Raw genomic sequence first — 25,835 nt, 5'->3', positions numbered from 1 at the left:
AGGTATGTTCAACTTCTGAAAGGCAGAAAGCCCAGCCAGAAGCCAAACAAAGCCTCAAGCGGTGGTTCCCACAGTGCAGCATCCCGGCAAAGGGGATGCAGCAAGGAAAACCACCTCACCTCTCCGCTGGGAAGCATTGAGCAAAGGCAAGTCCCCAGGCAATGCAGCCGATTTGATCGGCACAAGGCATGCAAGCTCCATCTCCCAGTCATTCTTAGACTCCTTATTGGGTGAGCAAAGCAGCCAAGCAACACAGTTAGAGCCTCCCTCCTCCCTGGCCGGCAGGGAGGGAGGGAGAGGAGCGTCTTCCTTTGAAACCCGCGAAATATAAGGGATATCATCAATAAGGGACAGCAGCAGGACATGGCACTGGGATAAGCGAGTTTCCCGCCAAATAAGGGACGGTTGACAGCTATGCACAGGACACTACAAATCCCATGAACCCTGGCGGGATGATGCTCCCGACCTGCAAGATTTCTTGTGCACCCAAAAGTAAGACCACCCGGCTCCAAAAAACTCCTCCCTCGCTCTGGGAAGCGTATCCTTGGAAGGATGGGAGAAATGGAACAGGAACAGAAAGATGGCCAGCAGCAGGACAAACCCCATGATGAACAAGGGCCTAATGCAGAGAATGAAACTCAAGTTCACAATGTAGCAGGGATTTCCAAACTGTGCAAGTTCACATTCCAAATGTTTGTAATTTCAAATGCGCCCCATCCCTTCAAAGACGAATAAGAAAGGCATCTATAGCCAACGATTGCCTTGGACCACAGATAGCAACTCTAGCAACACTGGCATTTACCTTTCAGAGTCCTGACATGAACTGGGAGGTCGCTTTTCGTACTGTACACGTCCTCTCCCGGGGACGGCCTCCTCATGAGACTCGGGTCGTTCTGCACCAGCCAGTCGGCCACTTTGCTCTCTGCCGAGATCATTTCCGCGTGGCCGCCTTCTTTGCCGAGATTCCTTCTCTGCCTGAGTGAAAATTTGGTGACGTGATCTTTTATCTTTATTTTACCCGGGGTGCAGTCATCAAACTCTATGGTGAAAGAGGCGTGGCTCTGCACGACGGGCAGCGCCACCGCGTCAACGTCTTTGGTGGGGATTTCGTGGACTTGGGCCTCTGGAGTTTTCACCGGCTGCTGGAATTCTTTCGTCGGGATTTCAAAGTAACTAGGCTCCCTTCGGAAGGCGTAGACAGTGTCGCCTTGAGGATCGCTGTAGCCGGTGATGTTCCCATTGATTTCCTCTCCGTGCTGACCTATGTCTTTTGTTCTCTCTGCGGGGTAAAGGGGGGAGGGAAGTATTGTTTTGCTTTTATTCTTTTAATTTGACATCAAAGATTTTTATTTTTATTTTATTTAATACTTGCCTTCCACTCTTCCAACAACAAACACAGAGCACAAAGCAGCTCACAACAATCACAACAGAAGCATTAAAAAAACCCCAACAGCAAACATCACAATATCAAAATCAAAGTCTACGTAGAAGTTTTGAAGGTTTATACGAGTTTGAATCTATTTCAGTCTATTCTGTTGCAGTTTTAACTTTCTGTAGGTTTTAAAATATGGTTGCAAATCTTTTAGTAATCATTTTATTGCTTTATCTTTTTTGTAAACTGCCTTGAAGTCCCCTCCTACAATCAAACGGTATATACGGTATTTTTCGTCCCATAGGACGCTCCGTCCCATAGGACACACCTAGTTTTTTGGGGGGAGGAAATAAAGGAAACATTTTTTTTCCTTTATTTCCCCCCAAAAACCAGGTTGGGGAACAGCGGTATGGCGGCGCTCCGCCTCCCTGCTGTCCCCCGAGCTTGTGGGGCTGGCCGATGTCTGCCCGGCACAAGGGGCGCTCTGCTTCAGGGCGCGTCGCGCACCGGGCGGCAGACTGCTATCCACAGCGTGGGGAGCCCTGCGGGAATTCCCGCGGGCTCCCCAGGCTTGCTGATAGCTTCCTGAAGCCTGGAGAGCGAGAGGGGTCGGTGCGCACCGACCCCTCTCGCTCTCCAAGCTTCGGTGAAAGCCTGCATTCACCCCATAGGACGCACACAGATTTCCCCTTCATTTTTGGAGGGGAAAAAGTGCATCCTATAGGGCAAAAAATACGGTAAATTGTTTGAAATAAATAAAATGAACCAAACACAGTAGCATACAGCTAAAGCACAAAACACCAGCAAATTACTCAAAATGAATTAATGCAATTCAATAAAGTCACAGTTATGTAAAGTTTCTATTCACACTATTCACCCTTAACTGTTGGAAAGAGAAGCAGCAGGTATATTTACCTGGATACGGCTCGTCTTGCCTTCTGTCATCTGCTGACTCCAACTTATTGTTTTCATCATCTTCCCCCCACCATGATGGCTGACCGTAAAGGGGTGTGCGGTAAGTAGTTGTCGTCTCTGGACATAGACAACACACACACACACACACACACACACACACAAAAGGCAGCATTAGTTTGCTGGCAGCTATTGCTATCAAGTTCAAGATGGTGGCAAAGGGACACCTACTTCAAAAGACACCTTTGAGAAAACTAAGGGCAACAATATTTAATGAAAATATTTAATGAAAACCAACTGCTCACCGCTTAGGCTTCTGAAGTAGTCAGACTGGCTTTTAAATGGTGCTACCAAATGCAAACCTTGCTTCCAAATCTTGGTTATTTGGAATACCTGGCAAGCTAAATCATGGTTCACTTGAAGACACGTATGTAACTTGATTTTTATTTTTTATTTTTTAAAAAAAATCATTGCAAGGCATATACTGAAAACACAGCATAGCACACAGTCAGAAGTCTAAAACGTGGACTATTATTTAACCAAAAAAGTCTTGACTGCCTGCAGAAGTTCTTTATTATTATTCATTAAAACAGTACCGGTGAGTTTTAAATGAGTCTCTGCGTCAGCTAGTGGTATTTTGTTTGGTCAATTTCTCTGTCAGGGTCAATTGCCAAACTTTGTTAAGTCAGTTCAATAAGGACGCCCTTTCCAAGTCTTTCTAAAACCAGGCTGTTGACAAGTCCTGATGCTAACAATGTATTACCAATACAGTGGTACCTCGGGTTACATACGCTTCAGGTTATACGCAACAGAAATAGTGCTTCAGCGGCGCGGCAGCAGCAGGAGGCCCCATTAGCTAAAGTGGTGCTTCAGGTTAAGTACAGTTTCAGGTTAAGAATGGACCTCCGGAATGAATTAAGTACTTAACCCGAGGTACCACTGTAAGAGATTTAAACAAGACAGATATATACAGTGGTACCTCAGGAACTTAATTCATTCCAGAGGTCCATTCTTAACCTGAAACTGTTCTTAACCTGAGGTACCACTTTAGCTAATGGGACCTCCCACTGCCACCACGCTGCCACCGAACAATTTCCCTTCTCATCCTGAGGTAATGTTCTCAACCCAAGGTACTATTTTTGGGTTAGTGGAGTCTGTAACCTGAAGCGTCTATAACCCAAGGTACCACTGTAGTTTTAAACCTGCAGAAGGCTTACAAGTATTCTTTTACCCATCCACAGACTTCTTACAGCACAGACAGAGCAATGCTAAGTGGGGTCAGGAGAGGAATGGCGTCGTAGATCTAGCATCACATCCCAAACCCTGCCAGTTCACACCAGCCAGGGAGATAGTGGCTTAAACTCAGTACCATGCATGCAAATGGGCACATGGGCACTTAAATAAATAGCTCCAGCTACCTGAGAGCCATTTCCCATGCAGGAATAAGCAAGGGGAACAGGAAATACAGGTTCCTTGGGCTTTCAGTCATCATAACACACCCCACTAAAAATACACACAAGCACTTATTGTCATATTGGGAGAGCCGTGCAGAATCACCTCCGCATCCCAACAAGCAAAAAGGTACTCTTACAACTGCTTCCTTTGTGCAGCAAATTCAGGCTGCACAAAGACATTCGCTCTGGGTGACTGGCCTCCTTAGTAACCCACCAATCCCTGAACTTCATCTTTAGAAGACCGAGGTTGGTTTGTGGGGACTGGCATAAGTGCTTTAAAAGGGGGCTGAAATCTTCAGTACATGGGTTCTGCTTCAGCCTGACATGCTCAGTGCCGGATTTACTTATAAGCTAAACAAGCTATAGCTTAGGGCCCCACTCTCTTGGGGGCCCCCCAAAAAATTAAAGGGGAAAAAACTGCATGTGCATTTCCAAAATATAAGATAAAAATAAATAAAATAAAACCTACATACAGTTAGAACTTAATAATTATTTCACTATGAATATACTTCTTAATTGTATTTCACTATTAATACACTTATTAATTATATTTCAGTTCAACAATTACTTTGATAAAATACCTATTTTGTTATGTGCAAATGTCTTTAGATACCTATTAGGTCCATAAATTACCATACAGCATATATTCAACACTAAAAACAGCGACAATTTGTTGTTGACAAAAGACAGCAGGACATATAAAAGGCCCCATTACCTTCAGTAGCTTAGGACCCCATCAAACCTAAATCCAGCCCTGGACATGCTATGTACCCTTTTAAAATTATAATTCACACCCCAAGAGTCGAGGATAAAGCAAGCAAGAACTTGAAACGCATAATTACTGCTCTCTTTCTGGATGCCTCCCCTGAAATCTCTTTCCATGATGTGTACCGACTTGCCCATCCTTCTTCCATCAGTATTAATAAAAGCAACGCTTTTTGTAGCACTTTTATCTCACAGAAGACTGCTGTACTCTACTGTTTTGCCATAAATCAGGGATGGGGAAGCTCTGGTCCTCCAGATGTGATCAAGGACGATGAGACTTGCAGTCCGACAACATCTGCTGGGCTCCAGGGTTCCCCATCGTGGTCTTAAACCATTGCTTTGAGGTAGGTCATTATTATACCCATTTCACAGATAGGGAGAGGGCCATTATGCTCATATTCTGCTGGTGGGCTTCCCAGAAGCAGGAGGTTGGCCACCAGGAGAACACCATGCTGGACTAGATAAATCTTTTGGTCCAATACAGCAGGGCTCTTCTTATGGAGACTGGGGGCGGGGGGGGGGGGAAGGGTCAGGTTACAACTTACTCTACACTGGGGACAGGCAATATGGTTCCTCTGGATCAGGGGTAGGCAACCTAAGGCGCCGGGGGCCGGATGCGGCCCAATCGCCTTCTCAATCCTGCCCATGGACAGTCCAGTTTTATATGAGTAGAATGTGTCCTTACATTTAAAATGAATCTCTGGGTTATTTGTGGGGCCTGCCTGGTGTTTTGACATGAGTAGAATGTGTGCTTTTGTTTAAAATGCATCTCTGGGTTATTTGTGGGGCATAGGAATCCGTTCATATATTTTTTCTCGAAATATAGTCCGCCCCCCCACATGGTCTGAAGGACGGTGGACCGGCCCACGGTGGAAAAAGATTGCTGACCCCTGCTCCAGATGTTTGTGAGGAGGAGGAATTTGGATTTGATATCCCGTTTTATCACTACCCAAAGGAGTCTCAAAGCGGCTAACATTCTCCTTTCCCTTCCTCCCCCACAACAAACTCTCTGTGAGGTGAGTGGGGCTGAGAGACTTCAGAGAAGTGTGACTGGCCCAAGGTCACCCAGCAGCTGCATGTGGAGGAGCAGGGAATCGAACCCGGTTCACCAGATTACGAGTCCACCACTCTTAACCACTACACCACACTGGCTCTCACTTGTGGACTCCCAACTCCCATCATCCCTGACCAGTGACCATGTTAGCTGGAGCTGTTTTTATACTGTGATCCTTGGGTGAACGGTGTTATAGAAATTTTAACCACAACAATTTGTGCTTTTATATTGTAAACCACCCTGTGATCCTCAAATGAAGGGTGGAGTACAAACTGAACGACTGAATGAGCCCATGGGCTAGAGGTTCTCCACTGCTGTGATAAGACCATCAGGTCCAGATTCTAAAACCACCGAATTGTACCACTGCAATAGGGTTTCCGGGAAGTTTCCTATCCCAAGAACTGATCTCACCTGGACCCGCTGAGGCTGAAGCCATGACCTGGAGCCAAAGGTTACACCCTAAACCCCCTAACCCACAGCACAGAAGAAGCCTACGTAAAGAGTCAACCGGCAGTGCCTGAAGCTTCAGTGAAAAGTAACTAAACAGTTCTGTCGTCCTAATTGTATTAGAGCCAGTGTCTCTGAGCCTGGCTCATTAAGCACCCATCCGCCGCCCCAACCCTCTGCCACAACTTTTTATGCCAGCCTGTCCAGATGGCTCCAATTCATTGAGGCACTTTTCTTGGCTCATCAATCCAGCCAGACAGCCCAGGGAGGGCGAAGTGGGGAACAGCATCCCTTTAAATGATAGGATCGAGGTCACTAGTCTAGATAAATATTGAACTGTTGGGTGGCGGCAGCGATACTACAAACACCACCGACATTTGGGGGTGGGGAGAGAGCGAGAGTGGGATTAACAAGATAAAAACGGGCAAGAAAAAAAGATGAAAAGGAAGACCAACAGAGCACCGCCAATCAAAATTATCAAGTTCCAGTGGACTGTATTTAACCCAGCAAAGCATTATGGGAGTTCCAGAACAAGGTGTCATCTATCATGTATATATACTAATAACGAACTTAATTCTCCAGGAGCCAATTATTAGGTAGCCAAAGAAGGGACAAGAGAATGATGGGGGAGAATCTCAACATTTGCAGAAATACAACAAGAAAATTTGGGTGGTAGAAGCAAGGCTTGAGATGGGAGAATCCACAAGACTGTGTGTGTGTTCAGTGGAAAACTGGTGGCGGAGAGAGAGATGGAATATACTGGGGGGGGGGAGGAGGACTAGCTCGCACCCTGCAAAATTTGGCTGCAGGTCCCATTTGCCATCACTCACAGCTCAAGACACTCAAGGACTTCCTCTCCCCATAAGAACCAACCCGGACCCTGCGATCCTCTTCCATGGCCCTTCTTTGCATGTTTCTCCCACGAGAGGTCAGGAGGGCAGCAATATGAGAACGGGCCTTTTCTGTGATGGCTCCTTGTTTGTGGAAAGCTCTCCCCGGGGAGGCTTGCCTGGCACCTTCACTACATATCTTTAGGAGCCAGACAACAACGTTGCTCTACAACCAGGCCTTTGGCTGAACAAACACGAATGAACACGAATGAAGCCACGGACGGTTTCTTCCTATCACTGCCAGCACTGACTGGCAGCATTTCTTGAACCCACCTCCCTCGAGTCACAAGGGGGTGGGGGGAAGAGTCCTTCCCAATCCTTGTACTCCTGAATTTCCGGAGTGCCCTGTTCGGTTCTTTGGATTGAACTCTTTTGTTCAAGCTCACGGGAGAAGGAATTTGAGGGCCAATGGGAGTACTGGGGAAAACAGTGCTAACAAATCCATGGGACGAGCTGATTGCAGGAGGGCGACAGCAGGGTTAATGCACAAAGGCAGCAAACTGCGGTTTTGGGGACCTGAGTGGGTGACGGCAACCAGAGGGCGCATCACACACTTGAAAGGGCACGACGTGTTGGATGTGCTTTAGATCTATGGCGTGCAAGTTCTGCAGAGTTTGGAATTCCCCAGCAGATGTGGCAGAAAGTGGTAGAGAAAAAGAGAGGTGGGAAGAGGGAGCCATTAGCCATAACTGGGACGGGAGGCCAGGAGCCACGTTAGATCAACCCAGCAGTGCGTTAGGAGAAGCAGCACGGCACCCAACCCCCCTCTCTGTCCCACTAAAAAGTCAATAAAAATAAAATGAGCGATTGCAAAGAGGGCACTGCACCAGCTAATGAACTTGAGTGCTGATCTAAAAATACCGTCTGGGCAGATCAGAGAAAGGAGAACCATGCATTGGAATAAGGGCAGTTGTCCCAAGAGACGGCTTTTAATTGATGGTTCCTGCAGCTTTGATCATGGCAGCGGCTCACTCTATTTTCTTTGGAACCAAAATATTTCTGCACATTTCCCCCCCCACACACACACAAAAGTAGCACACAAACACACACACATACAAGTGCCTGGGCTGCCAATGGAAGTTTTTAAGTGACCCCTCTCCCCCCCACACACACACACCCCAAAGAAAGGAAAAGCATCCTTCAGAGAGACAAAGAAAAAGTGGCAGATTGTAACAAAGGCATCTCTCTCAAAATGAAAATCCATACCACTGCAGTCTAGCCTTTTCCCCATTCATTATTAACAGCTTCCATCTCCAGCAGACACAGATAACGAATGGACTGGCAGTGAGGGGGGAAAATAGCAGAAAAGCAGGGTGGGGAATCTGATTGAATCTTTGGTGGTTTAAATCAAAGGTCTTCAACGAGGGGGTCGGGAGCTAAAGGTGGATCATGGGGTCACAACACCAAGCAGATGCTGTCATGTTGGACTCCAGCGAAGGCCAACTGGACCAAAGGAGCACTACGCATGGTGTCCTAGCCAGGGCATGTTCTTCTGATGAGACACTCATTCAGTTTCCATGTGTACTGCAAGTGCTTGTGAAACATGGACCACTTATAAACACCATCTCCAATTCCTCGAAAGATTCCATCAACGGTGTCTCCAAAAAATTTTGCACATCAATTGGGAAGACAGGCAAACTAATGTCAGTGTACTGGAAGAAGCAAAGATCACCAGTGTCGAAGCAATGATTCAACATCAACTTCATGTTGTTCAGATGCCTGATTATCATCTTCCAAAGCAGCTACTCTATTCCAAACTTAAAAATGGAAAGTGTAATGCTGGTGGTCAACAAAAGAGGTTTAAAGACTCTCTCAAGGCAAATCTAAAAAAAATGTAGTATAAACACCGACAACTGGGAAACACTGGCCTGCGAGAGCTCCAGTTGGAGAACAGCCTTTACCAAAGGTGTCATGAGCTTTGAATTACAGATAGGTAGCCGTGTTGGTCTGCCATAGTCAAAACAAAACAAAATTCCTTCCAGTAGCACCTTAAAGACCAACTAAGTTAGTTCTTGGTATGAGCTTTCGTGTATCTGAAGAAGTGTGCATGCACACGAAAGCTCATACCAAGAACTAACTTAGTTGGTCTTTAGGGTGCTACTGGATGGACTTTGAAGACACTCGAACTCAGGACAAAAGGGAGAAACACGCTAAGAGGAAGGCACACTTGGCAAACCCTCACCATGATCAACACCTATGTCCCCACCATGGAAGGATATGTGGATTCAGAATTGGCCTCCACAGTCACTTACGGACTTACAGTGGAAACCATGTTCATGGAAGACAATCTTATTCGGCTATGAGTGATCAACAAAGAAGAAGAAGTATCATAGAATTGTAGAGCTGGAAGAGGACCTTGTGTTCGTCTAGTCCAGGCTTAGGCAAACTCGGACCTCCAGATGTTTTGGGACTACAATTCCCATCATCCCTGACCACTGGTCCTATTAGCTAGGGATGATGGGAGCTGTAGTCCCAAAACATCTGGAGGGCCGAGTTTGCCAATGCCTGATCTAGTCCAACCCCCTTGAAATGCAGGAATATGCAGCTGTCCCTTACGGGGATCAAACCTGCAATCTTGGCATGACCAGCACCACGCTCTAACCAACTGAGCTATCCAGCTTAAAGAGCAGGGCTTTTCGGCAGCTATGTATTTCCGGCCAACCACTGCCCCCATTTTCCTATTGCTATGCCTAGAGTGACGAAGCTCTGCATGGAGAAGGGATCACTTTCTGGCCTATTTCTATGGCTTTCTAGACTTCCCCTGGAGTGAGCAGAAGCTGTGGTGAGGAAGCTCGGTTGCCTGGCAGTTTCCATCATGGCAGCTGCTGCAGGGTTCAGAACATGGTGAGGGGGAAAAGGAGATGCTCAAGCCTTCCCCCTCCCCACCTGTCCCTCAAGAATTAGAGGGGCAGTTAATCTTTTACAGCTCAGGAGGCGTCCAGTCACCCCCTCCGAGGGCCTGGTCACACACAGAGATATGCTCATTCACATATTTTCAGGCACACATCACTCTCACTGGTAGGAGAGGAACTGCATCTTGAACTTCAGGGATTAAAACAAAAAAAAATCCTTCCAGTAGCACCTTAAAGACCAACTAAGTTAGTTCTTGGTATGAGCTTTCGTGTGCATGCACACTTCTTCAGATACACGAAAGCTCATACCAAGAACTGACTTAGTTGGTCTTTAAGGTGCTACTGGAAGGAATTTTTTTTGTTTTGACTATGGCAGACCAACACGGCTACCTATCTGTTTCAGGGATTAAATCAGAGATCTGTCCTACCGGCCACAATGTACCAGCCACACATCCTTTGCGCCCAGGCAAAACAGGTATTGCAGGGTTTTTTAAACAATACCAAAGCCTTCTTAGCAGAAGGAAGAACAGGAGATGATAGATAGATATAGATGATAGATGATAGATGATAGATAGATAGATAGATAGATAGATAGATAGATATAGATGATAGATAGATAGATAGATGATAGATAGATAGATAGATAGATAGATAGATAGATAGATAGATAGATAGATAGATAGATGATAGAGATAGATAGATGATAGATAGATAGAGATAGAGATAGATAGATAGATAGATAGATAGATAGATAGATAGATAGATAGATGATAGATAGATGATAGATAGATAGATAGATAGATAGAGATAGATAGAGATAGATAGATAGATAGATAGATAGATAGATAGATAGATAGATATAGATAGATAGATAGATGATAGATAGATAGATAGAGATAGATATAGAGATAGATGATGATGATAGATAGATAGATAGATAGATAGATAGATGATAGATAGATAGATAGATGATAGATGATAGAGATATAGATAGATAGATAGATAGATAGATAGATAGATGATAGATAGATAGATAGATAGATAGATAGATAGATTAGATAGATAGATAGATAGATAGATAGATAGATAGATAGATATAGATAGATAGATAGATAGATAGATAGAGATAGATATAGAGATAGATGATAGATAGATAGATAGATAGATATAGATAGATAGATAGATAGATAGATAGATGATAGATAGATAGATAGATAGATAGATAGATGATAGATAGATAGATAGATAGATAGATAGATAGATATAGATATAGAGATAGATAGATGATAGATGATAGATAGATAGATAGATAGATAGATAGATAGATAGATAGATAGATAGATGATAGATAGATAGATATAGATAGATGATAGATGATAGATAGATAGATAGATAGATAGATAGATATAGATAGATAATAGATAGATAGAGATAGATAGATGATAGATAGATAGATAGATAGATAGATAGATAGATAGATAGATGATAGATAGATAGATAGATATAGATATAGATAGATAGATGATAGATAGATAGATGATAGATAGATAGATAGATATAGATGATAGATATAGATAGATGATAGATAGATAGATAGATAGATGATAGATAGATAGATAGATAGATAGATAGATAGATAGATGATAGATAGATAGATAGATAGATAGATAGATAGATAGATAGATGATATAGATAACACAATAAGAGCACATCTCTTTGAAAACCACATTCATTTCTCAAAAAAAAGTAGGGGGAGATCATTGTTAATGCTAAGCAAATTTAGCCCCATGGAACAGAGTGAGGCTATTTCACAGTAGATATACGTAGGGTCGCACCGGGGTTTAAAACAGTATTTTGGGCTGACCAAGAGAACTAAATCACTTCATACCTGCAAAGTATCCACAACACCGACTGCCAAAGTCCTGTGCTGTTCCACAAATCACTTCCAAAAGACGCAAATTTGCAGCCAGCTTCCATGCATGAAGGAAAACAAATGGTAAAGCCTACCTGGGGCTAAGGCGAGAAGGAAGATGACTTCAGAGCTGCAGGATGAGCCCAGGGGCAAATCATGTGCTATACTCCTTCCTAATCTAATCAGGGGGATCAGCTAATTCCTAAATTGCAAGAGGACAGAGCTCTCTTTTCCAATCTGTTTTTATGAAATGAAAACAAAATATTGCAAAGCACAGGCAACTGACGATAGGCAACTGAAACAGACTTGGGTCTCAATAAAAGTTCTCAGGGCCGTGGAATGACGCTTGCTGAAGCTGGCTTCTGCGATGTATTGAGAAAAGGTAGCAAAATAATCATCATCATCTCATACAAACTTTCACTGTGTTGCTTTTTCAACATTTTACAAAAACGTATTGCAGGCAACGAGAGGGAATGAAAGAGGCTTTACTTGTTTGGATTCCTAGCTCGGTTCTCCTGGACTCTCAACTTCTAACAGAAGGAAAACAAGCAAATGAAATTTGCTCACCTCAGAGCTTGCTTCAATTTACTAGAAGCAAATTACTAAATACCTATAGGCTTAACCCAGCAGTTTTCCTTCCAAAGCTTCTTTTCCACCATGACTGAGTAAGCCCACTTTTCTGCTAAAGGTATTATGTTCTTTATTCCATTAATGATTTAAACCCACTTCCAATCCTCAAACTTAGGGAGGGGGCCGACTAAAAGGGTCTACAAGAGCAGGATTGGTGGTGTAACGCAAAACTATACACCTGTTGCACGAGACTTTCATTAACGGATCAATGCGTTGAGAAGAGTGCAACACAGCCCTTGTGGGATCGTCGTACTCCTTCAGAATAATTAAGAAGGGATAAGATAGAAGCATAGAATCAGAGTTGAGAGGGACCACAAGGATCATTTAGACCAACCCCCTGCAATGCAGGAATCTTTTGCCCAACATGAGATTCAAACCCACAACCCTGAGATTAAGAGTCTCACAATAACACAATGGAATTCATAGCAGTGGCAATTAACTGAACATTTATTCAAAACCCCATTAAAACTAATCAGTTGAATAATCAACCCAGCAAAACTGATCAACTATTTATTGTTTAAACTTGTACGCTTCATACAAATACCTTAGGGCCCTGAACATGATCAAGTGCATCCGCCACATAAAGCCCTGTACAATTCAGGACCATGACACCTGAAGAAACCCCTTTGCAGGAGGCCTTTCTCCAGGTGAGCATCAGAAATGAGGCAGGTGCCTTCTCAGTGGTGGCCCCACAATTATGGAATGCTCTCTCTAGGGGAGGCTCACCTTGGGACTATTCTGCGAGCTTTTCTGGCACTGAAGACCTTTTTCGTATTTTCCCAGACTACTAAATCTGTAAATGATTATCCTTCCTTCCTTCCTTCCTTCCTTCCTTCCTTCCTTCCTCTCGCCTTTCCTCAAAAAGAGATTCCCTGCTTGTGGAAAGCAAGCGATTTTAGACCAAAGGATTCCAGAACATAGACTATGCCTGAGTCTGGTATCTAAATTTGTGAGTGATCTGGCACAAGTAAGTGCTCAAGCCCTGGAGCCCTGTTCCGCCTCAGAAGTGAATGGAGCTGTGCAACATCAGGTGTTGTAATTGGCAGATATTATGAAGCCTCTGTAATGGCGAGGCATGGCAGAAATAACAGGGGCCTCACCTTTTCCCATTGCCCGGTCAGTCTACCATGTTCCACCTGCACTGCAGGGCTCCCATTGAAGTCCTTACTCTGGTGGGACAACATCCGCACAATACACTTAAAAGCAGCATGACACCACTTTAAACAGCCACAGCTTCCCCTAAGAATCCAGGGACCTGCAGTTTGTTAAAGGCGCTGAGAGCTGACAGCCAACTCCTATTCCCCACACAGAGCTACAATTCCCAGAGTGGTTTAACAATCAAGGAACTCTGGGAATTGTAGCTCTGTGAAGTGAATAGGCATCTCTTGACAACTCTCTGCACTCTTTGCAGAGCTCCAGTGATTCTTTGATAATGAGTGTTAAATTGGCGCGAGCCATGAGTGTTAAATTGGTGCAATAGTGCTCTCCAGCAGGGGCAATCAGCATCAGGTATAGTTGGACTACAACTCCCATCAGCCTCAGCCAGCACTGGATGATGGGAGTTGTAGTCTAACAACATCAACAACATCTGGAAGCCCCACATTGGTTACCCCTGCTCTGCACCCTTAACGAACTGCCATTCCCCAAGGTACTTCACATGACTTTTAGAACACAGACTTCCAGATCTGGATTTTGATACAGCTACGGCCTCGGTATATCTGTAGGAGCGTCTCCACCCCCATCGTTCTACCCAGACACTGAGGGTCTTCTGGCGGTTCCCTCACTGTGAGAAGCCAAGTTACAGGGAACCAGGCAGAGGGCCTTCTCGGTAGTGGCGCCCGCCCTGTGGAACGCCCTCCCATCAGATGTCAAAGAGAAAAATAACTACCAGACTTTTAGAAGACATCTGAAGGCAGCCTTGTTTAGGGAAGCTTTTAATGTGTGATGCATTACTGTATTTTAATATTTTGTTGGAAGCCGCCCAGAGTGGCTGGGGAGGCCCGGTCAGATGGGCAGGGTATAAATATATTATTATTATTATTATTATTATTATTATTATTATTATTACTACTACTACTACTACTACTACTACTACTTGCCCAGACAGGTGGTATGGACAGACATCTGCCCATATACCAAATGCATGGCAGGGAAGCCAAGACCACATCTATTGGCCATGGCTTCAAACACCTAGCACCCAACTGGCCACACCCCAGGCACCCACAGGTGCTGCAGCAATGCAACTGTACACACTTGGATCCTCTTCTTAGTAATGCTAAACATAGAACCATAGAATTGTAGGGCTGGAAGGGACTCCCAGGGTCATCTCGTCCAACCCCCTGCAATGCAGGAAAATCAACACGCAGCCCCCCATCCAATCTGAAACCATACCAGACCCTATTTAGCTTTGCAAATGTGCAGGCAATGGGCGGGCACGGCTAACAGGCTCAAAAGCAGCAGGATGGCCTGCAGACCTGTAAAGCTGGGTTCTAACAGAACTCTGAGCATGCCCAAACTTCCCACCAATTTTCAACCTACTGCAAATGTTAGTTTGCAAGGAGCTGGTCCATATGGTGCATAGTCAACATGGCAGCTTTCCACATGGTCCTGGGCTGAGACTTCCATCACCCCCAGCTAGCACGGCCAATGGTTAGGGATGATGGCAGCTGCAGTCCAGAATCTGGATGATGGCACACTGGCTGCCCCAGATGTAGGCGAACTTGTGTAATCTCCAGCAGCCGACAAGATAAGACGGGCAAGGGATGCGAATTAATTACTCTGGGGATTGACACGGGAGGGCGGTTGTGCTTTACAACAGCACGGCAAGGATCTGGCTCGCATGACAGCTGTTGCACCGGGAAGTTTCTTTCAGGGCTGAGAAGACAGTCGCTTCCTTTCACCTTTGTCTGCTGTTGCAGCTCATCACGTGAAACGGCTCCTGCTGAACGTAAACTCCTGGCTCGCTCCGAGCAATGCAAAACGGAGCTTGTCATGTCTGCTGGAGACGTCACAGGTAAAACTGACAGCCACCAGCCACACAGGGCTTGCTCACCCTTATATTTTGCCCCTCTCTTTCCACCATTTAAAGCTCAATGTCCAAGCATTTGTGTTTATATTTGTTTTTGCCCCGAACTTTCCCCACAGAAACCAGCTCTTTTAAGCTGAATCCGAGCAAACATCAATCTGGGTTTTCCCTGGACTGACAGTTTGCTCCAATCGAGCTTTAAAAAGAGCTTGGGGGGGGGGGTTGGCAGGGAAAGCTCAAGGCAAAAAAGGGCTCTCGGACCTGAAGCTTCAAATCACAGACTGTGCCTGGAAAGAACGGAGGAAAGGTAAATGGAGACAAGCCCCGAAAGGGAGGAGGGTGTGCCTTTTGAACACAACACATGAAAGAAAAAGAAGTAGACGCCTGCCTGCGAACTCTCTCTCTCTCTCAGCTCAAATAAAGAACCGACAGGGAAAGGATGGCTCTAATACCTGATCCCAGCTTAGAGAGGATTTTTGCAAGGACAAATACGCCCGCATGGAAGATTAAGGTCACGAGAAACTGCCGTCACTGAGACCAGGCTCCATAAGTCCAGCAAAGGATCCCTTTCCCTTCCCTTTGCAACTGAGATGGGCTTTACAGGCGAACTGAAAGGAGACTCCTGTCAGTCCTAATCATAACAATAATTGCATTATTTGCACCCTGCCCATCTGACTGGGTTGCCCCAAACACTCTGGGGCGGCTTCCAGCAAATATAAAGCAGAATAAAGCATCAAAACTTCCTGGCTGCCTTCCTTCCTTCTAACGCACAAGGGGTTGCCAGGGCAACAACTGGCCTTCAAGACAACGCTAATAATACATGGTTGAGGGGAGAGGAAGGGGTCGGTCGGTCTCTTCAGCTTTCACCACCCCTGTCCCATACCTTTTGGAATATCGCTTAAGTTTTACTGAGGTGTGCGCATTCTTAAAATATAATTAATTCAATTAAAGCACAACTACACCAAGCTATACTCCTCAGCCTAGTTCTCCTCAGACCCTTTCCAGACATTTATTCTGTTCTCCACACCAGCCTCGCCCCAAACTGCGGCCCTCCAATAAGAACGTGAGAAGGGTCTAGCTGCTGGATCAGACCTAAGGCCAGGCAGATGGCCAGGAAACATGGTGCTAGACTGGAATTTCCACCACCCTTTACCACTGGCCATACTGAGCAAGACTAATAGGAGCTGGAGTCCAGCAAAAACTAGAGGGCACCTGCCATTCAAGATGGCGGCCTCTCGAGCGATGCCAGAGAGAAGCCTTTCTTCCCACGGCAGCGCATGAAGCTGGGTGAAATATTTGGCTTACGGGCTAATCCCCAGAGGAGGAAACGCCTGGAATCAAGAGGACTCACGTTTATTTGAAAGTGAGATTTTTGCTTAACCCTGAAATAGAGAAACCTGAGGAAAACAGGGGGAAGGGAAGGAAAAACCTGCCTTGTATTTGATGCAGTTCTGGTTGCCCCCATTTATCAGAGATTTAGGGTTGTAGTCAGTGCTAGTCACACTGAAAAGGAACAGATATGACTAACCTAAGTCCATTTATGGGTCGACTCTCAGTGTGACCAGCAAAGAATGCAACTTTATTATTTATTCCTTTTATTATTTCTTTATACTGCAATATATATAGGTCGGTTTGACAAAAGCGTCGACGTAAGAAGCAAAATGGCGAGACAACGCAGAACAGCTAAAAAGCTGCCTTAAACATCATGCCTGTATAACCAGATAAAAAGTAATCAAAGAAGGACCCTCTTAAGAATAGTAACATGAAGAGATGTCTGTGGGAATTGGATGTCTGTGGGAAAGCTGAAAGCAGGATTTTATCACAAGAGCAATCACCTCTCCGGCTTCCAGGAACTGCTATTCACTAGCATTATTATTATTATTATTATTATTATTATTATTATTATTATACTGCCCTTCATCCACAGATCACAGGGAGGTTTACAATATAAAAACACAAACATACATACCATAATAATGAACTAAAACAATTTTTTAAAACCCTACAGTTTACGTTTTGCTACCTCCATCCATGGAGGCAGAACAAAGCCATTCTGGCTGGTAGCCACTCATAACTTTTTCCTCCACAAATCTGCCAAAGTTCTCTTTTAATGCCACCCAAGCCCATCGCTGCCTCCTGTGGGAGCAAGTTCAAATCTCACATAGATCTCATTTTGGCATGCGTAAGGGGAGGCAATATGGGACACGGGTGGCGCTGTGGTCTAAACCACAGAGCCTACGGCTTGCCGATCAGAAGGTTGGTGGTTCGAATCCCCGCAACAGGGTGAGCTCCCGTTGCTCTGTCCCAGCTCCTGCCAACCTAGCAGTTCGAAAGAACGTCAAAGTGCAAGTAGATAAATAGGTACCGCTCCAGCGGGAAGGTAAACGGCATTTCCGTGCGCTGCTCTGGTTTGCCAGAAGCGGCTTAGCCATGCTGGCCACGTGACCCGGAAGCTGACTGCGGACAAACGCCGGCTCCCTCGGCCAATAAAGTGAGATGAGCACTGCAACCCCAAAGTTGTCTGTGACTGGACCTAACAGTCAGGGGTCCCTTTACCTTTTAAGGAGAGACAAGATTACACTGCGCCAGATCCACGATGGCAATCCCACACTCCTGCTGAACGGCTAACTCCTAATCACTGGCAAAATCAAGACTTGCAACAGAGAGAGAGAGGCAGGGAGTTTCGTTTCGGTGCCCGGCCAACTGGTTTTCCCATACAGGTACCTGTAATTGCTTTCTTCTCGCCTTTCTCCAGCTTCGCTTGGGGCGACTCGATCTCTCCGCCGTGCTCCAAAGGCTGCTCTACCCTTTTCATGACTGCACTTTTGAAGCTCATCTGCAGCTGGCTGGTGTATTTCTCATGCTGAAGGGCAAAAGAGAGACACACAAATGTCTATAGCGCAAGGGTGGGGTGGGGGAAAAACCTCTCCCAGCCCAAGGGCAACACTCCCTGTCTGAGCAAGCCTTCGGGGGCCGCGAGACAATTTTTGCATAGAGCAAAGTAAGTGTTAAGCTTATTCACATACTCTCTAGCCACTATCCAGGCAAACAAAAAGTATTGTCGGAGTTCAAGGGCAGGGCCGGATTTAGATTTGATGAGGCCCTAAGCTACTGAAGGTAATGGGGCCCTTTATATGTGATATTTCAGGGAGCAGGCTAGCAGGCGGGGCCCATTACTTGCATCATAGGAGCCTACACAACACAAAACACTGTTGCTGTATGTAGATTTTATTTTATTTGTTTTTTTATCTTATATTCTGGAAATGTACATTTAGGGGTTTTTTCCCCCTTTAATTTTTTTTTTTTTTGGGGGGGGGTGGCCCAAGAGAGTGAGGCCCTAAGCTATAGCTTGTTTAGCTTATACGTAAATCCGGCACTGTTCAGTGACACATTCCAGCCAGGCAAAAACAAGTCAGGGATGGCGAGAGGTGCGACTTGGGAGTGCGTGTGGACACAGAGGAACGGTTGACATGAACACCTGCAAACAGGTTGATGTGAAGGCTCAGGGCATGGGTCTGAATGCAAAGCAAAGCATCTCTGGGCCTAGTCAGTGCTTGGATGGGACTGCCTGGCCCATGGGGGGGAAACACACCCAGAATCATAGAATTGTAGAATTGGAAAGGAACATCAAAGTCATCTAGTCCAACCCCCTGCAATGCAGGAACCTTGTAATTGAAATTAATAATTTGTCATTGTTACAGTGTGAGGATTAAATAGGAACAGGGAAACGCAAAACATTTTGGTAGTATTTTGCAGGGGTGCGCAAAAAGGCAAGAAGCTTGAGGAGGAGAAAAGGGGCTTCTTCAAAGTCCCGGGGAGTGCATATAGACACCATGGCACCCTCAGACCCCTTATTTTTAATATTTTTAAAAACTGATGGGGTTGGACTTTTGAGGTGGTCTGCCTGCTTGGGGAGCCTGCCTACTTGTGTGTGTGCGTGTTTTATGTTTTTGTGGGGGTTGTAGGTGTTCTGCCTGTTGTTGTTCGGAAAGGCGATCATCACTAGTTTTTCTTTCTGTGAAATGGGCTGTGTTTGTGTGTCCATGGCAGCTTCCAGGATTTCTAAGAAGGCTGGAGACATTTCTTATAACCCATTGCTGAAACAAGCCAGTATTCCCAAATACACCCCCCCCCGATCTTTTGTAGATCTTTTGTGCCCTGCCACAGAATTCACACAAGATCTCCAATCTGCACTGTTGTGTTTATTTCTTACGATGTGCGTATTATTTTCTCAGGCTCGGGCAGCCAAAACATGGCCCAAATCCTGCCCGACAACTTTGCCTGAGCCATGGACTTTCACAAGAACCTTGTCATTGGCTGGCTTTAAAAGAATAAGTAAGTGAAATTGCTAATGCTCATGACTATGGGCCAAAACCTTGCCAAGGGGAAGAAGGCAGCCTATCCTATGGAACAGGTGGAGATATATAATAATCAGCGAAGTACCAGTCTTGGCAAAACACGGAACTGCCAGGTGGGGATTAACTCTGATCTAAGATTGTTTCAGAATAATGCACTGGGTGTTTCTCATGGGAAAGCTCTGAAATAAATGGGAGTGGTGGTGCAAAGGTGCATCTGTACTTTTGCACAACACCTGTTCCAACAAGGCTGAATGAGAAGCTCAGAATGAATTGTGCACACCACACTCACTCTCCTCCACTGGGGGTTTCTAAGCAGAGGTTCGATCACCATCAGTCCTGTATGATCTAACTGAGATTCCTGAATTGAAGGGGTCGGACCGGATGACCCTTAGGGGCCCCTCCCAACCCTATATGAACATCTGGAAGGCCAAATGTTCCCCACACCTAAGCTTAAGCCAATATTATCTATCCAGATGCAGGGCGAGAGTCCGTTTGCATTTCTTAGCGCCGAAAGTATTGATTTGATGTGTAGAGATCTTTCCTATTCTAATTGATTCTATCTCTCTTCCTTCTGGTGTGGTGTTCTGTACATAGTATGCTTAGTGTTAAGGTTTAGTCTTATCATAAGTTATTGTAAATTTAAGTTCAAGTCTGCTGCAACTGGATTTCTTGTGGACAGTGCCAATCCTGATTGTATTGGATTTGAGACCATTATGCTCATTTGCCTTCAGTAGCAGTAAAGCTCTGCTGGATGAAATATTAATTGCCTCTGGTCTATTTTTGGGGAATCCTGCAACGTGTTTTACTCTGCTAACTATACGTTGGAATCTGCTCTGGATCAATATTGAGTAGAATTCCCTGACACTCTCTACAGGCACAGAAATGACCTTCCCAATATCAGCTTATCCATGGAAACATGCAGAGCATGCATCCCACCACTGAGCCACACAGCCCCTCTGAGAGCTATCAGAGGCATCAGATCCCACGCCTCCTATGAATCTGGGAAATCCCATTTCCCCGACGCCCGTTTGGGGGGATTTTGCAAGCTAAGCAGCAGAAAGAAAATGGTGTCGAGCCACTCATGCAATCTCCCTGAGCTGTAGGAATAGTTCACTAGCACAAGAAGCGTGTCATAAATAGCCCCCCTTATTCTCATCCTGCCCGCCCCCCCCCCCAACAAACAAACACAAAAAGGAATGCAAATGCTCACCTTTAGTGCTTCTTCTGGGACCTTGTGTTGGATGTGTTCAAGCACATACATGTTGGCATGTAGAGAACACGTTAAGGAAAGAGGCAGAGGTTTTTTTTCCAGGACTCATCTACTGTAACATTATTAGAAGCCAACTGTAACATTATTAGAAGCCAACGGCAACTCCTCTCCCAACACGGTCATGTCAGATGATTTCAAAGCAGCCATAAATAAACATTCATCGTACAGCGGCTGGAAAGGGAAAGTGTGTAAGGGATGCAGATTCACCATCTGTGACAAGACTGGTTTGCGATGCAGTGCATATGTCAAAACTGAACATTGCTGTTATAATTGAGGTGCAATCCAAATTTTCCCACTCCCGCCAGCGGGGAGCTATCAAAACATCTGCAGGCCTGCTGTTCATGACAGCTGGGGTGGAAGTTGCAGAGCAGGCAGATCAGCCCCAGATCAGGCCCGATGAGGTGATGCAACAGCTTGGGATCCAGCAGATCCCTGGCCATCTCAGCACAGGCCCAACAGAGCTTTAAGATCTTCCGAGGAGATCCTGATAGTCATCCCATGACCAGCAGATTATCACTTATTGATGAGGAAGCAGGACTTATGGGTTGTAGCTCCCATCTTTAGAATGCTGCCCCCCTGGTTGTTTGAGAGGCAGAGACAGACACCAGCTTTAGATGCCTCTTTAAGAAGCTTACGCAATATTTCAAGCTCTCCAATTCTCAACTTTCAATCGTACACTGCCCAGTTTTACTTATAATACAGGTTTATTCTGTTTCTGCTTAGTTTTTAGAAAGTGTCATTTGTTATTGTTGTATATGTACATGAAAGGATATAGAAGAAGAAGAGTTTGGATTTGATATCCCGCTTTATTACTACCCGAAGGAGTCTTTATTACCGCTTTATTACTACCCGAAGCGGCTAACAATCTCCTTTCCCTTCCTCCCTCCCCCACAGCAAACACTATGTGAGGTGAGTGAGGCTGAGAGACTTCAGAGAAGTGTGACTAGCCCAAGGTCACCCAGCAGCTGCATGTGGAGGAGCGGGGAAGCGAACCCGGTTCCCCAGATTACGAGTCTACCGCTCTTAACCACTACACCACACTGGCTCTCGACACTAGACACCCCCCCCCCCGATTATATCTGCCGATCATGATTTGCATAAAGAGAGAGAGAGAGAGAAAACAGTATATAATTCTACAAATCAATAAAGACAAGGAAGTCACTGCATCTTCAAAAGAAAAAATACACAGCACACCAGCTAGGATCACCTTGCAGCCAAAACTTACATCATTTCTACAAGGAAGTAAAAAAACAAAAACCTCAGGTGGTCAAGAGAGGAAAAACAGGTGATTCAGAATCACAAGAGGAGAAAGTTTATGCGATGACATCATTCCTTTCTCCCTGCCTGCCTCTTCTCCCCCACCCCCACCCTTCCTGCCAAGTTCTCTTACACCTATCCATCCAGCTGCAATTAAATTAAGCTATACTTCAATTGGCAAGGAGGACACTTGAGAGTCCCTGAATGGCTGCACCAATCCAGGGCATGCCCTTGCAACAAACAGAGTGCATTCCATTCATTTCAAATGAGTTCTCCTATGAAGGGTTGCTCACACTAAAAGATTTTTAAAAGGAGGAGGAGGAGGAGGAGGAGGAGGAGGAGAACCACCTAGGAAAATCCCTGCTGGATCAGACCAAAGGCACACGTAGTCCAAGTCAATGGTCATCACTACTGCACACAGTTCGAAAAACCAACACTATCGCACAGGCCTCTTCACAGACATAAATGTGGCCATCCCTGCACAGCAGTGTTAGAAACCAAAATATGAAAGTTAGGAGCTAAACGGCACCTTAAACCCAGGTTATGGGCGCCACAACAGAATGTCTAGGCGTGCCTTTTAAATAACAAGAATACAAAGCTGGAAATGAATGAACAGCAGCTAAAATATTACATTCGTTTTTCACATGGTCTAGTCCTTCCCCTGCCCACACCCATAATATTCTTGAGAGGGTCTCTTCTCCAGTCTTCTGAGAGTCACTGGAAGTGGGGAGGCAGAAAAAGGTCCTCCTTTCCTTCCACTCTACAATTTTTATCTTGAAATCTTAGGCGCAGTACTGCGCCCAGAGCTCAGAAAATGCTCACACTAATGAAACTCCCTATCGCAAAATGTGTCTAGAACAGGCATCCCCAAAACTCAGCCCACCAGCTGTTTTGGAACTACAACTCCCATCATCCCTGACCACTGGTCCTGTTAGCTAGGGATGATGGGAGTTGTAGTCCCAAAACAGCTGGAGGGATGAGTTTGGGGATGCCTGGCCTAGAACAATGGGAGTTTCGAACGCTGCTGCACAGGCCATACATCCCTCTTTGACCACTGCTCAGCAGAGGCAGCTAAAAAGTGCACATTCCCTTCTGCCCCCTTGACCACCATGACCACCACAGACACTGTGGCACACGGGCGCTGAGCTGTCCAGCTTCCAAAATCACATGGGAAGGGCAGATTCGCTGCCAGAGGAATCTTTGGCTGGGCCTGTTCCACTCCATGCAGGTGAAAGGCAACACCCTTAAGAGCAGAGAGGGGGAGAGGGGGATATTTGAGAAACTCAGCTGTGGGTGGTCCAGGTTTGCTCAGGTGACAAAAAGGCTTTCCAACCATGTCCTGGGCCCCTCAATCTCTCTCATCGCCAACAAAAACTAATAATAGATAAAGAACCTACCCACGTGACGCTGACACCAAAACCTCATGCACACACCATGTAAAAATACCAGAGTTTGCTATCTGCCCCCTTTCTCTCTCCTCCTCCAGCCTCATACTGTCTGTAACTTTACAGTGGTACCTTGGTTCTCAAACTTAATCTGTTCCGGAAGTCCGTTCCAAAACCAAAGCGTGCCAAAACCAAGCGGCATCTTCCCATAGAAAGTAATGCAAAACGGATTAATCCATTCCAGACTTTTATAAACAACCCTTAAAACAGCAATTTAACATGGATTTTACTATCTAATGAGAACATTGAACCATGAAATAAAAGCAATAATCAATGTACTGTACTATAAAATAAATAAGACAGTATTGTAGATGATAAAAATAAAAATTTAAAAAAATTCTTACCTGCACTGATGATAGTCATTGTTTGGCTGGGGGGGCTTTTTTTATCCATTTCCGCAGTCACACAATCAATCAATCAATCAGTAGCTGAACTGGGTTCCACACAGTAACAAAAACAAATTAACCGGAAAAGCCTCAAAAATGTAAAATAAATAGCAAAAACAAAAGCACCAAACTTAATCCGTTCTAGAAGTCTGTTTGACTTCCAAAATGTTCGAAAACCAAAGCGCAGCCTCTGATTGGTGCAGGCGCCCCAGAAACAATAGCCGACAGCCGCATTGGACGTTTGGCTTCCGAAAAATGTTCAGAAACCAGAACACTTACTTCCGGGTTTTGGGCGTTTGAGAACCAAGGCATTTGAGAACTGAGGTACCACTGTAGTCCCATTGAATGTAACTGATCTTAGAAAGGGCTCTATGAACTGAAAGCGCAGATGCTATAAGCATCTGTATTTATTTATTTATTTATTTATTTATTTATTTATAGGAAGAAAGGAAAGGCTTCCCTGTTTGTCACAATCAAGAGCAGGCCAAAATGAAAGTTCAGAGCTCCACCATGAATTTGGTGCCCATTGCCCAGACAGGCTCCAGCTTAAAATGGTACATAGGACTGTATCCTGGGAGCTTTGTGTGCAGGTATACGGTAGAACACCTGGGATGGAGAGAAATGGGGAGGCAAGGCAGGCACACAAATAAAGCAGCATTGTGCAAAAATGCGTCTGCCACACCCAGACACCAGGCTCTGCCTCCGGAGCAATAAGTATAGACGCAGCACAAAAGACTGCCCCTTCGAAAGCACAACACACCGTTTTAAACGGGCAACGTTGACACAGCTCACATTACAGCTGGCTTGCACTTCACCGACAGAGGAGGGTGGGAGGTTGTTTGGGAATGTTTGGAACCGCAAGAAAGGATTGTGCATGTTGCTTTTAGAGAGAGGGGAACAGAGCAAGGACAAGGGCACAGTTGGGGAAACCGGCCAGTTTTTGTCGCGGCGGCAGATGCGTCGCCCTCTGCATGAGAACACTGCTGACTCAGGCAATGCGAGCTATAAAGAGCTGAACGAGAAGGGGACAGACAGAATGCTTTTTTGGAAAATGCCCGTCAGACGGTAGGGAGGGGATGGAGTAAATTGCACCAGGTCGCAGGAATTCGGCATGCAATTTCATCTGCAAAACATTCCATTTCAGCAAACAGTTCTCCCTAGCCCTGCAACCACCGCTGCCCTTTCTCCGTCTCTCTCCCTCCGACACAAACACACCACAAGGATCCGAACAAATGCCAAGGCCTGCAGAGAGACCCGTGTCTGCTGCCAAGATGCACTGAAATGCCAGCCCCGCCACACTATTTGGGAGAGAGAACCTTGCTTGTCCACAAAGCACGTTAAAGCGAGAAAATGCCCCTTTTTGCACTCGTTAGAAAACACAGTGTTGAAATGTAGACAAATTTAAGAAAAAATTTAAATGCCAGAAGTGGGTATGGATCATGGGATAATTCAGGAACCTGCTTAAAAATCAATGCCTTGCTAATCAGGAATTTTTTGCCCATTGACCTGATTTTAGCATCAAGGCTGTTTAATGAAAGGAGGTCGATAGGGGTGGGTGGGAATAGGCTGGAGGCACATGTCACACCAGAGTGCTGTTCTCCAACACCACCATTCATCGTACAGATCACAGGATAAGCAAAGTTTAGCACACACTCTGGTTTCTCTTCAGATCGTATAAATCCTTCGCCTTTTACATCCCATTTACTCTCAGTACCAGCATAATATTATTATTATTTTACTATTTTATTAAATTTATAATAATATAAATTCATATATTTGTATTTCATTTAGTTATATCAATACGGG

The 25,835-nt window shown here is 45.2% G+C and overlaps 1 protein-coding gene across 12 annotated transcripts in view; it reads right to left on the bottom strand.

Moving 5' to 3' along the window:
• CEP170B (centrosomal protein 170B) overlaps positions 1-25,835 on the bottom strand; it is a 92,891-nt gene that overhangs the window by 41,391 nt on the left and 25,665 nt on the right. For all 12 annotated transcript variants that reach the window (XR_014561952.1, XR_014561953.1, XM_083730919.1 and 9 more), the window contains exons 5-8: positions 20,882-20,940; positions 18,038-18,176; positions 2,288-2,404; positions 803-1,279 (exon numbers count right to left, since the gene is read on the bottom strand). Coding sequence is in view for 10 of the 12 variants with exons in the window: in XM_083730919.1 (XP_083587045.1) it covers positions 803-1,279; positions 2,288-2,404; positions 18,038-18,176; positions 20,882-20,940 (792 nt within the window). In the remaining 2 variants the exon portion in view is untranslated. The remainder of the gene's footprint in view (positions 1-802; positions 1,280-2,287; positions 2,405-18,037; positions 18,177-20,881; positions 20,941-25,835) is intronic.

Source organism: Podarcis gaigeae (assembly GCF_964106915.1).
Source record: "Podarcis gaigeae genome assembly, chromosome: 1".
Classification (NCBI taxonomy): domain Eukaryota; kingdom Metazoa; phylum Chordata; class Lepidosauria; order Squamata; family Lacertidae; genus Podarcis; species Podarcis gaigeae.
Note: the sequence above shows the minus strand (reverse complement) of the source record. Positions and strands in the feature narration are given on the sequence as shown.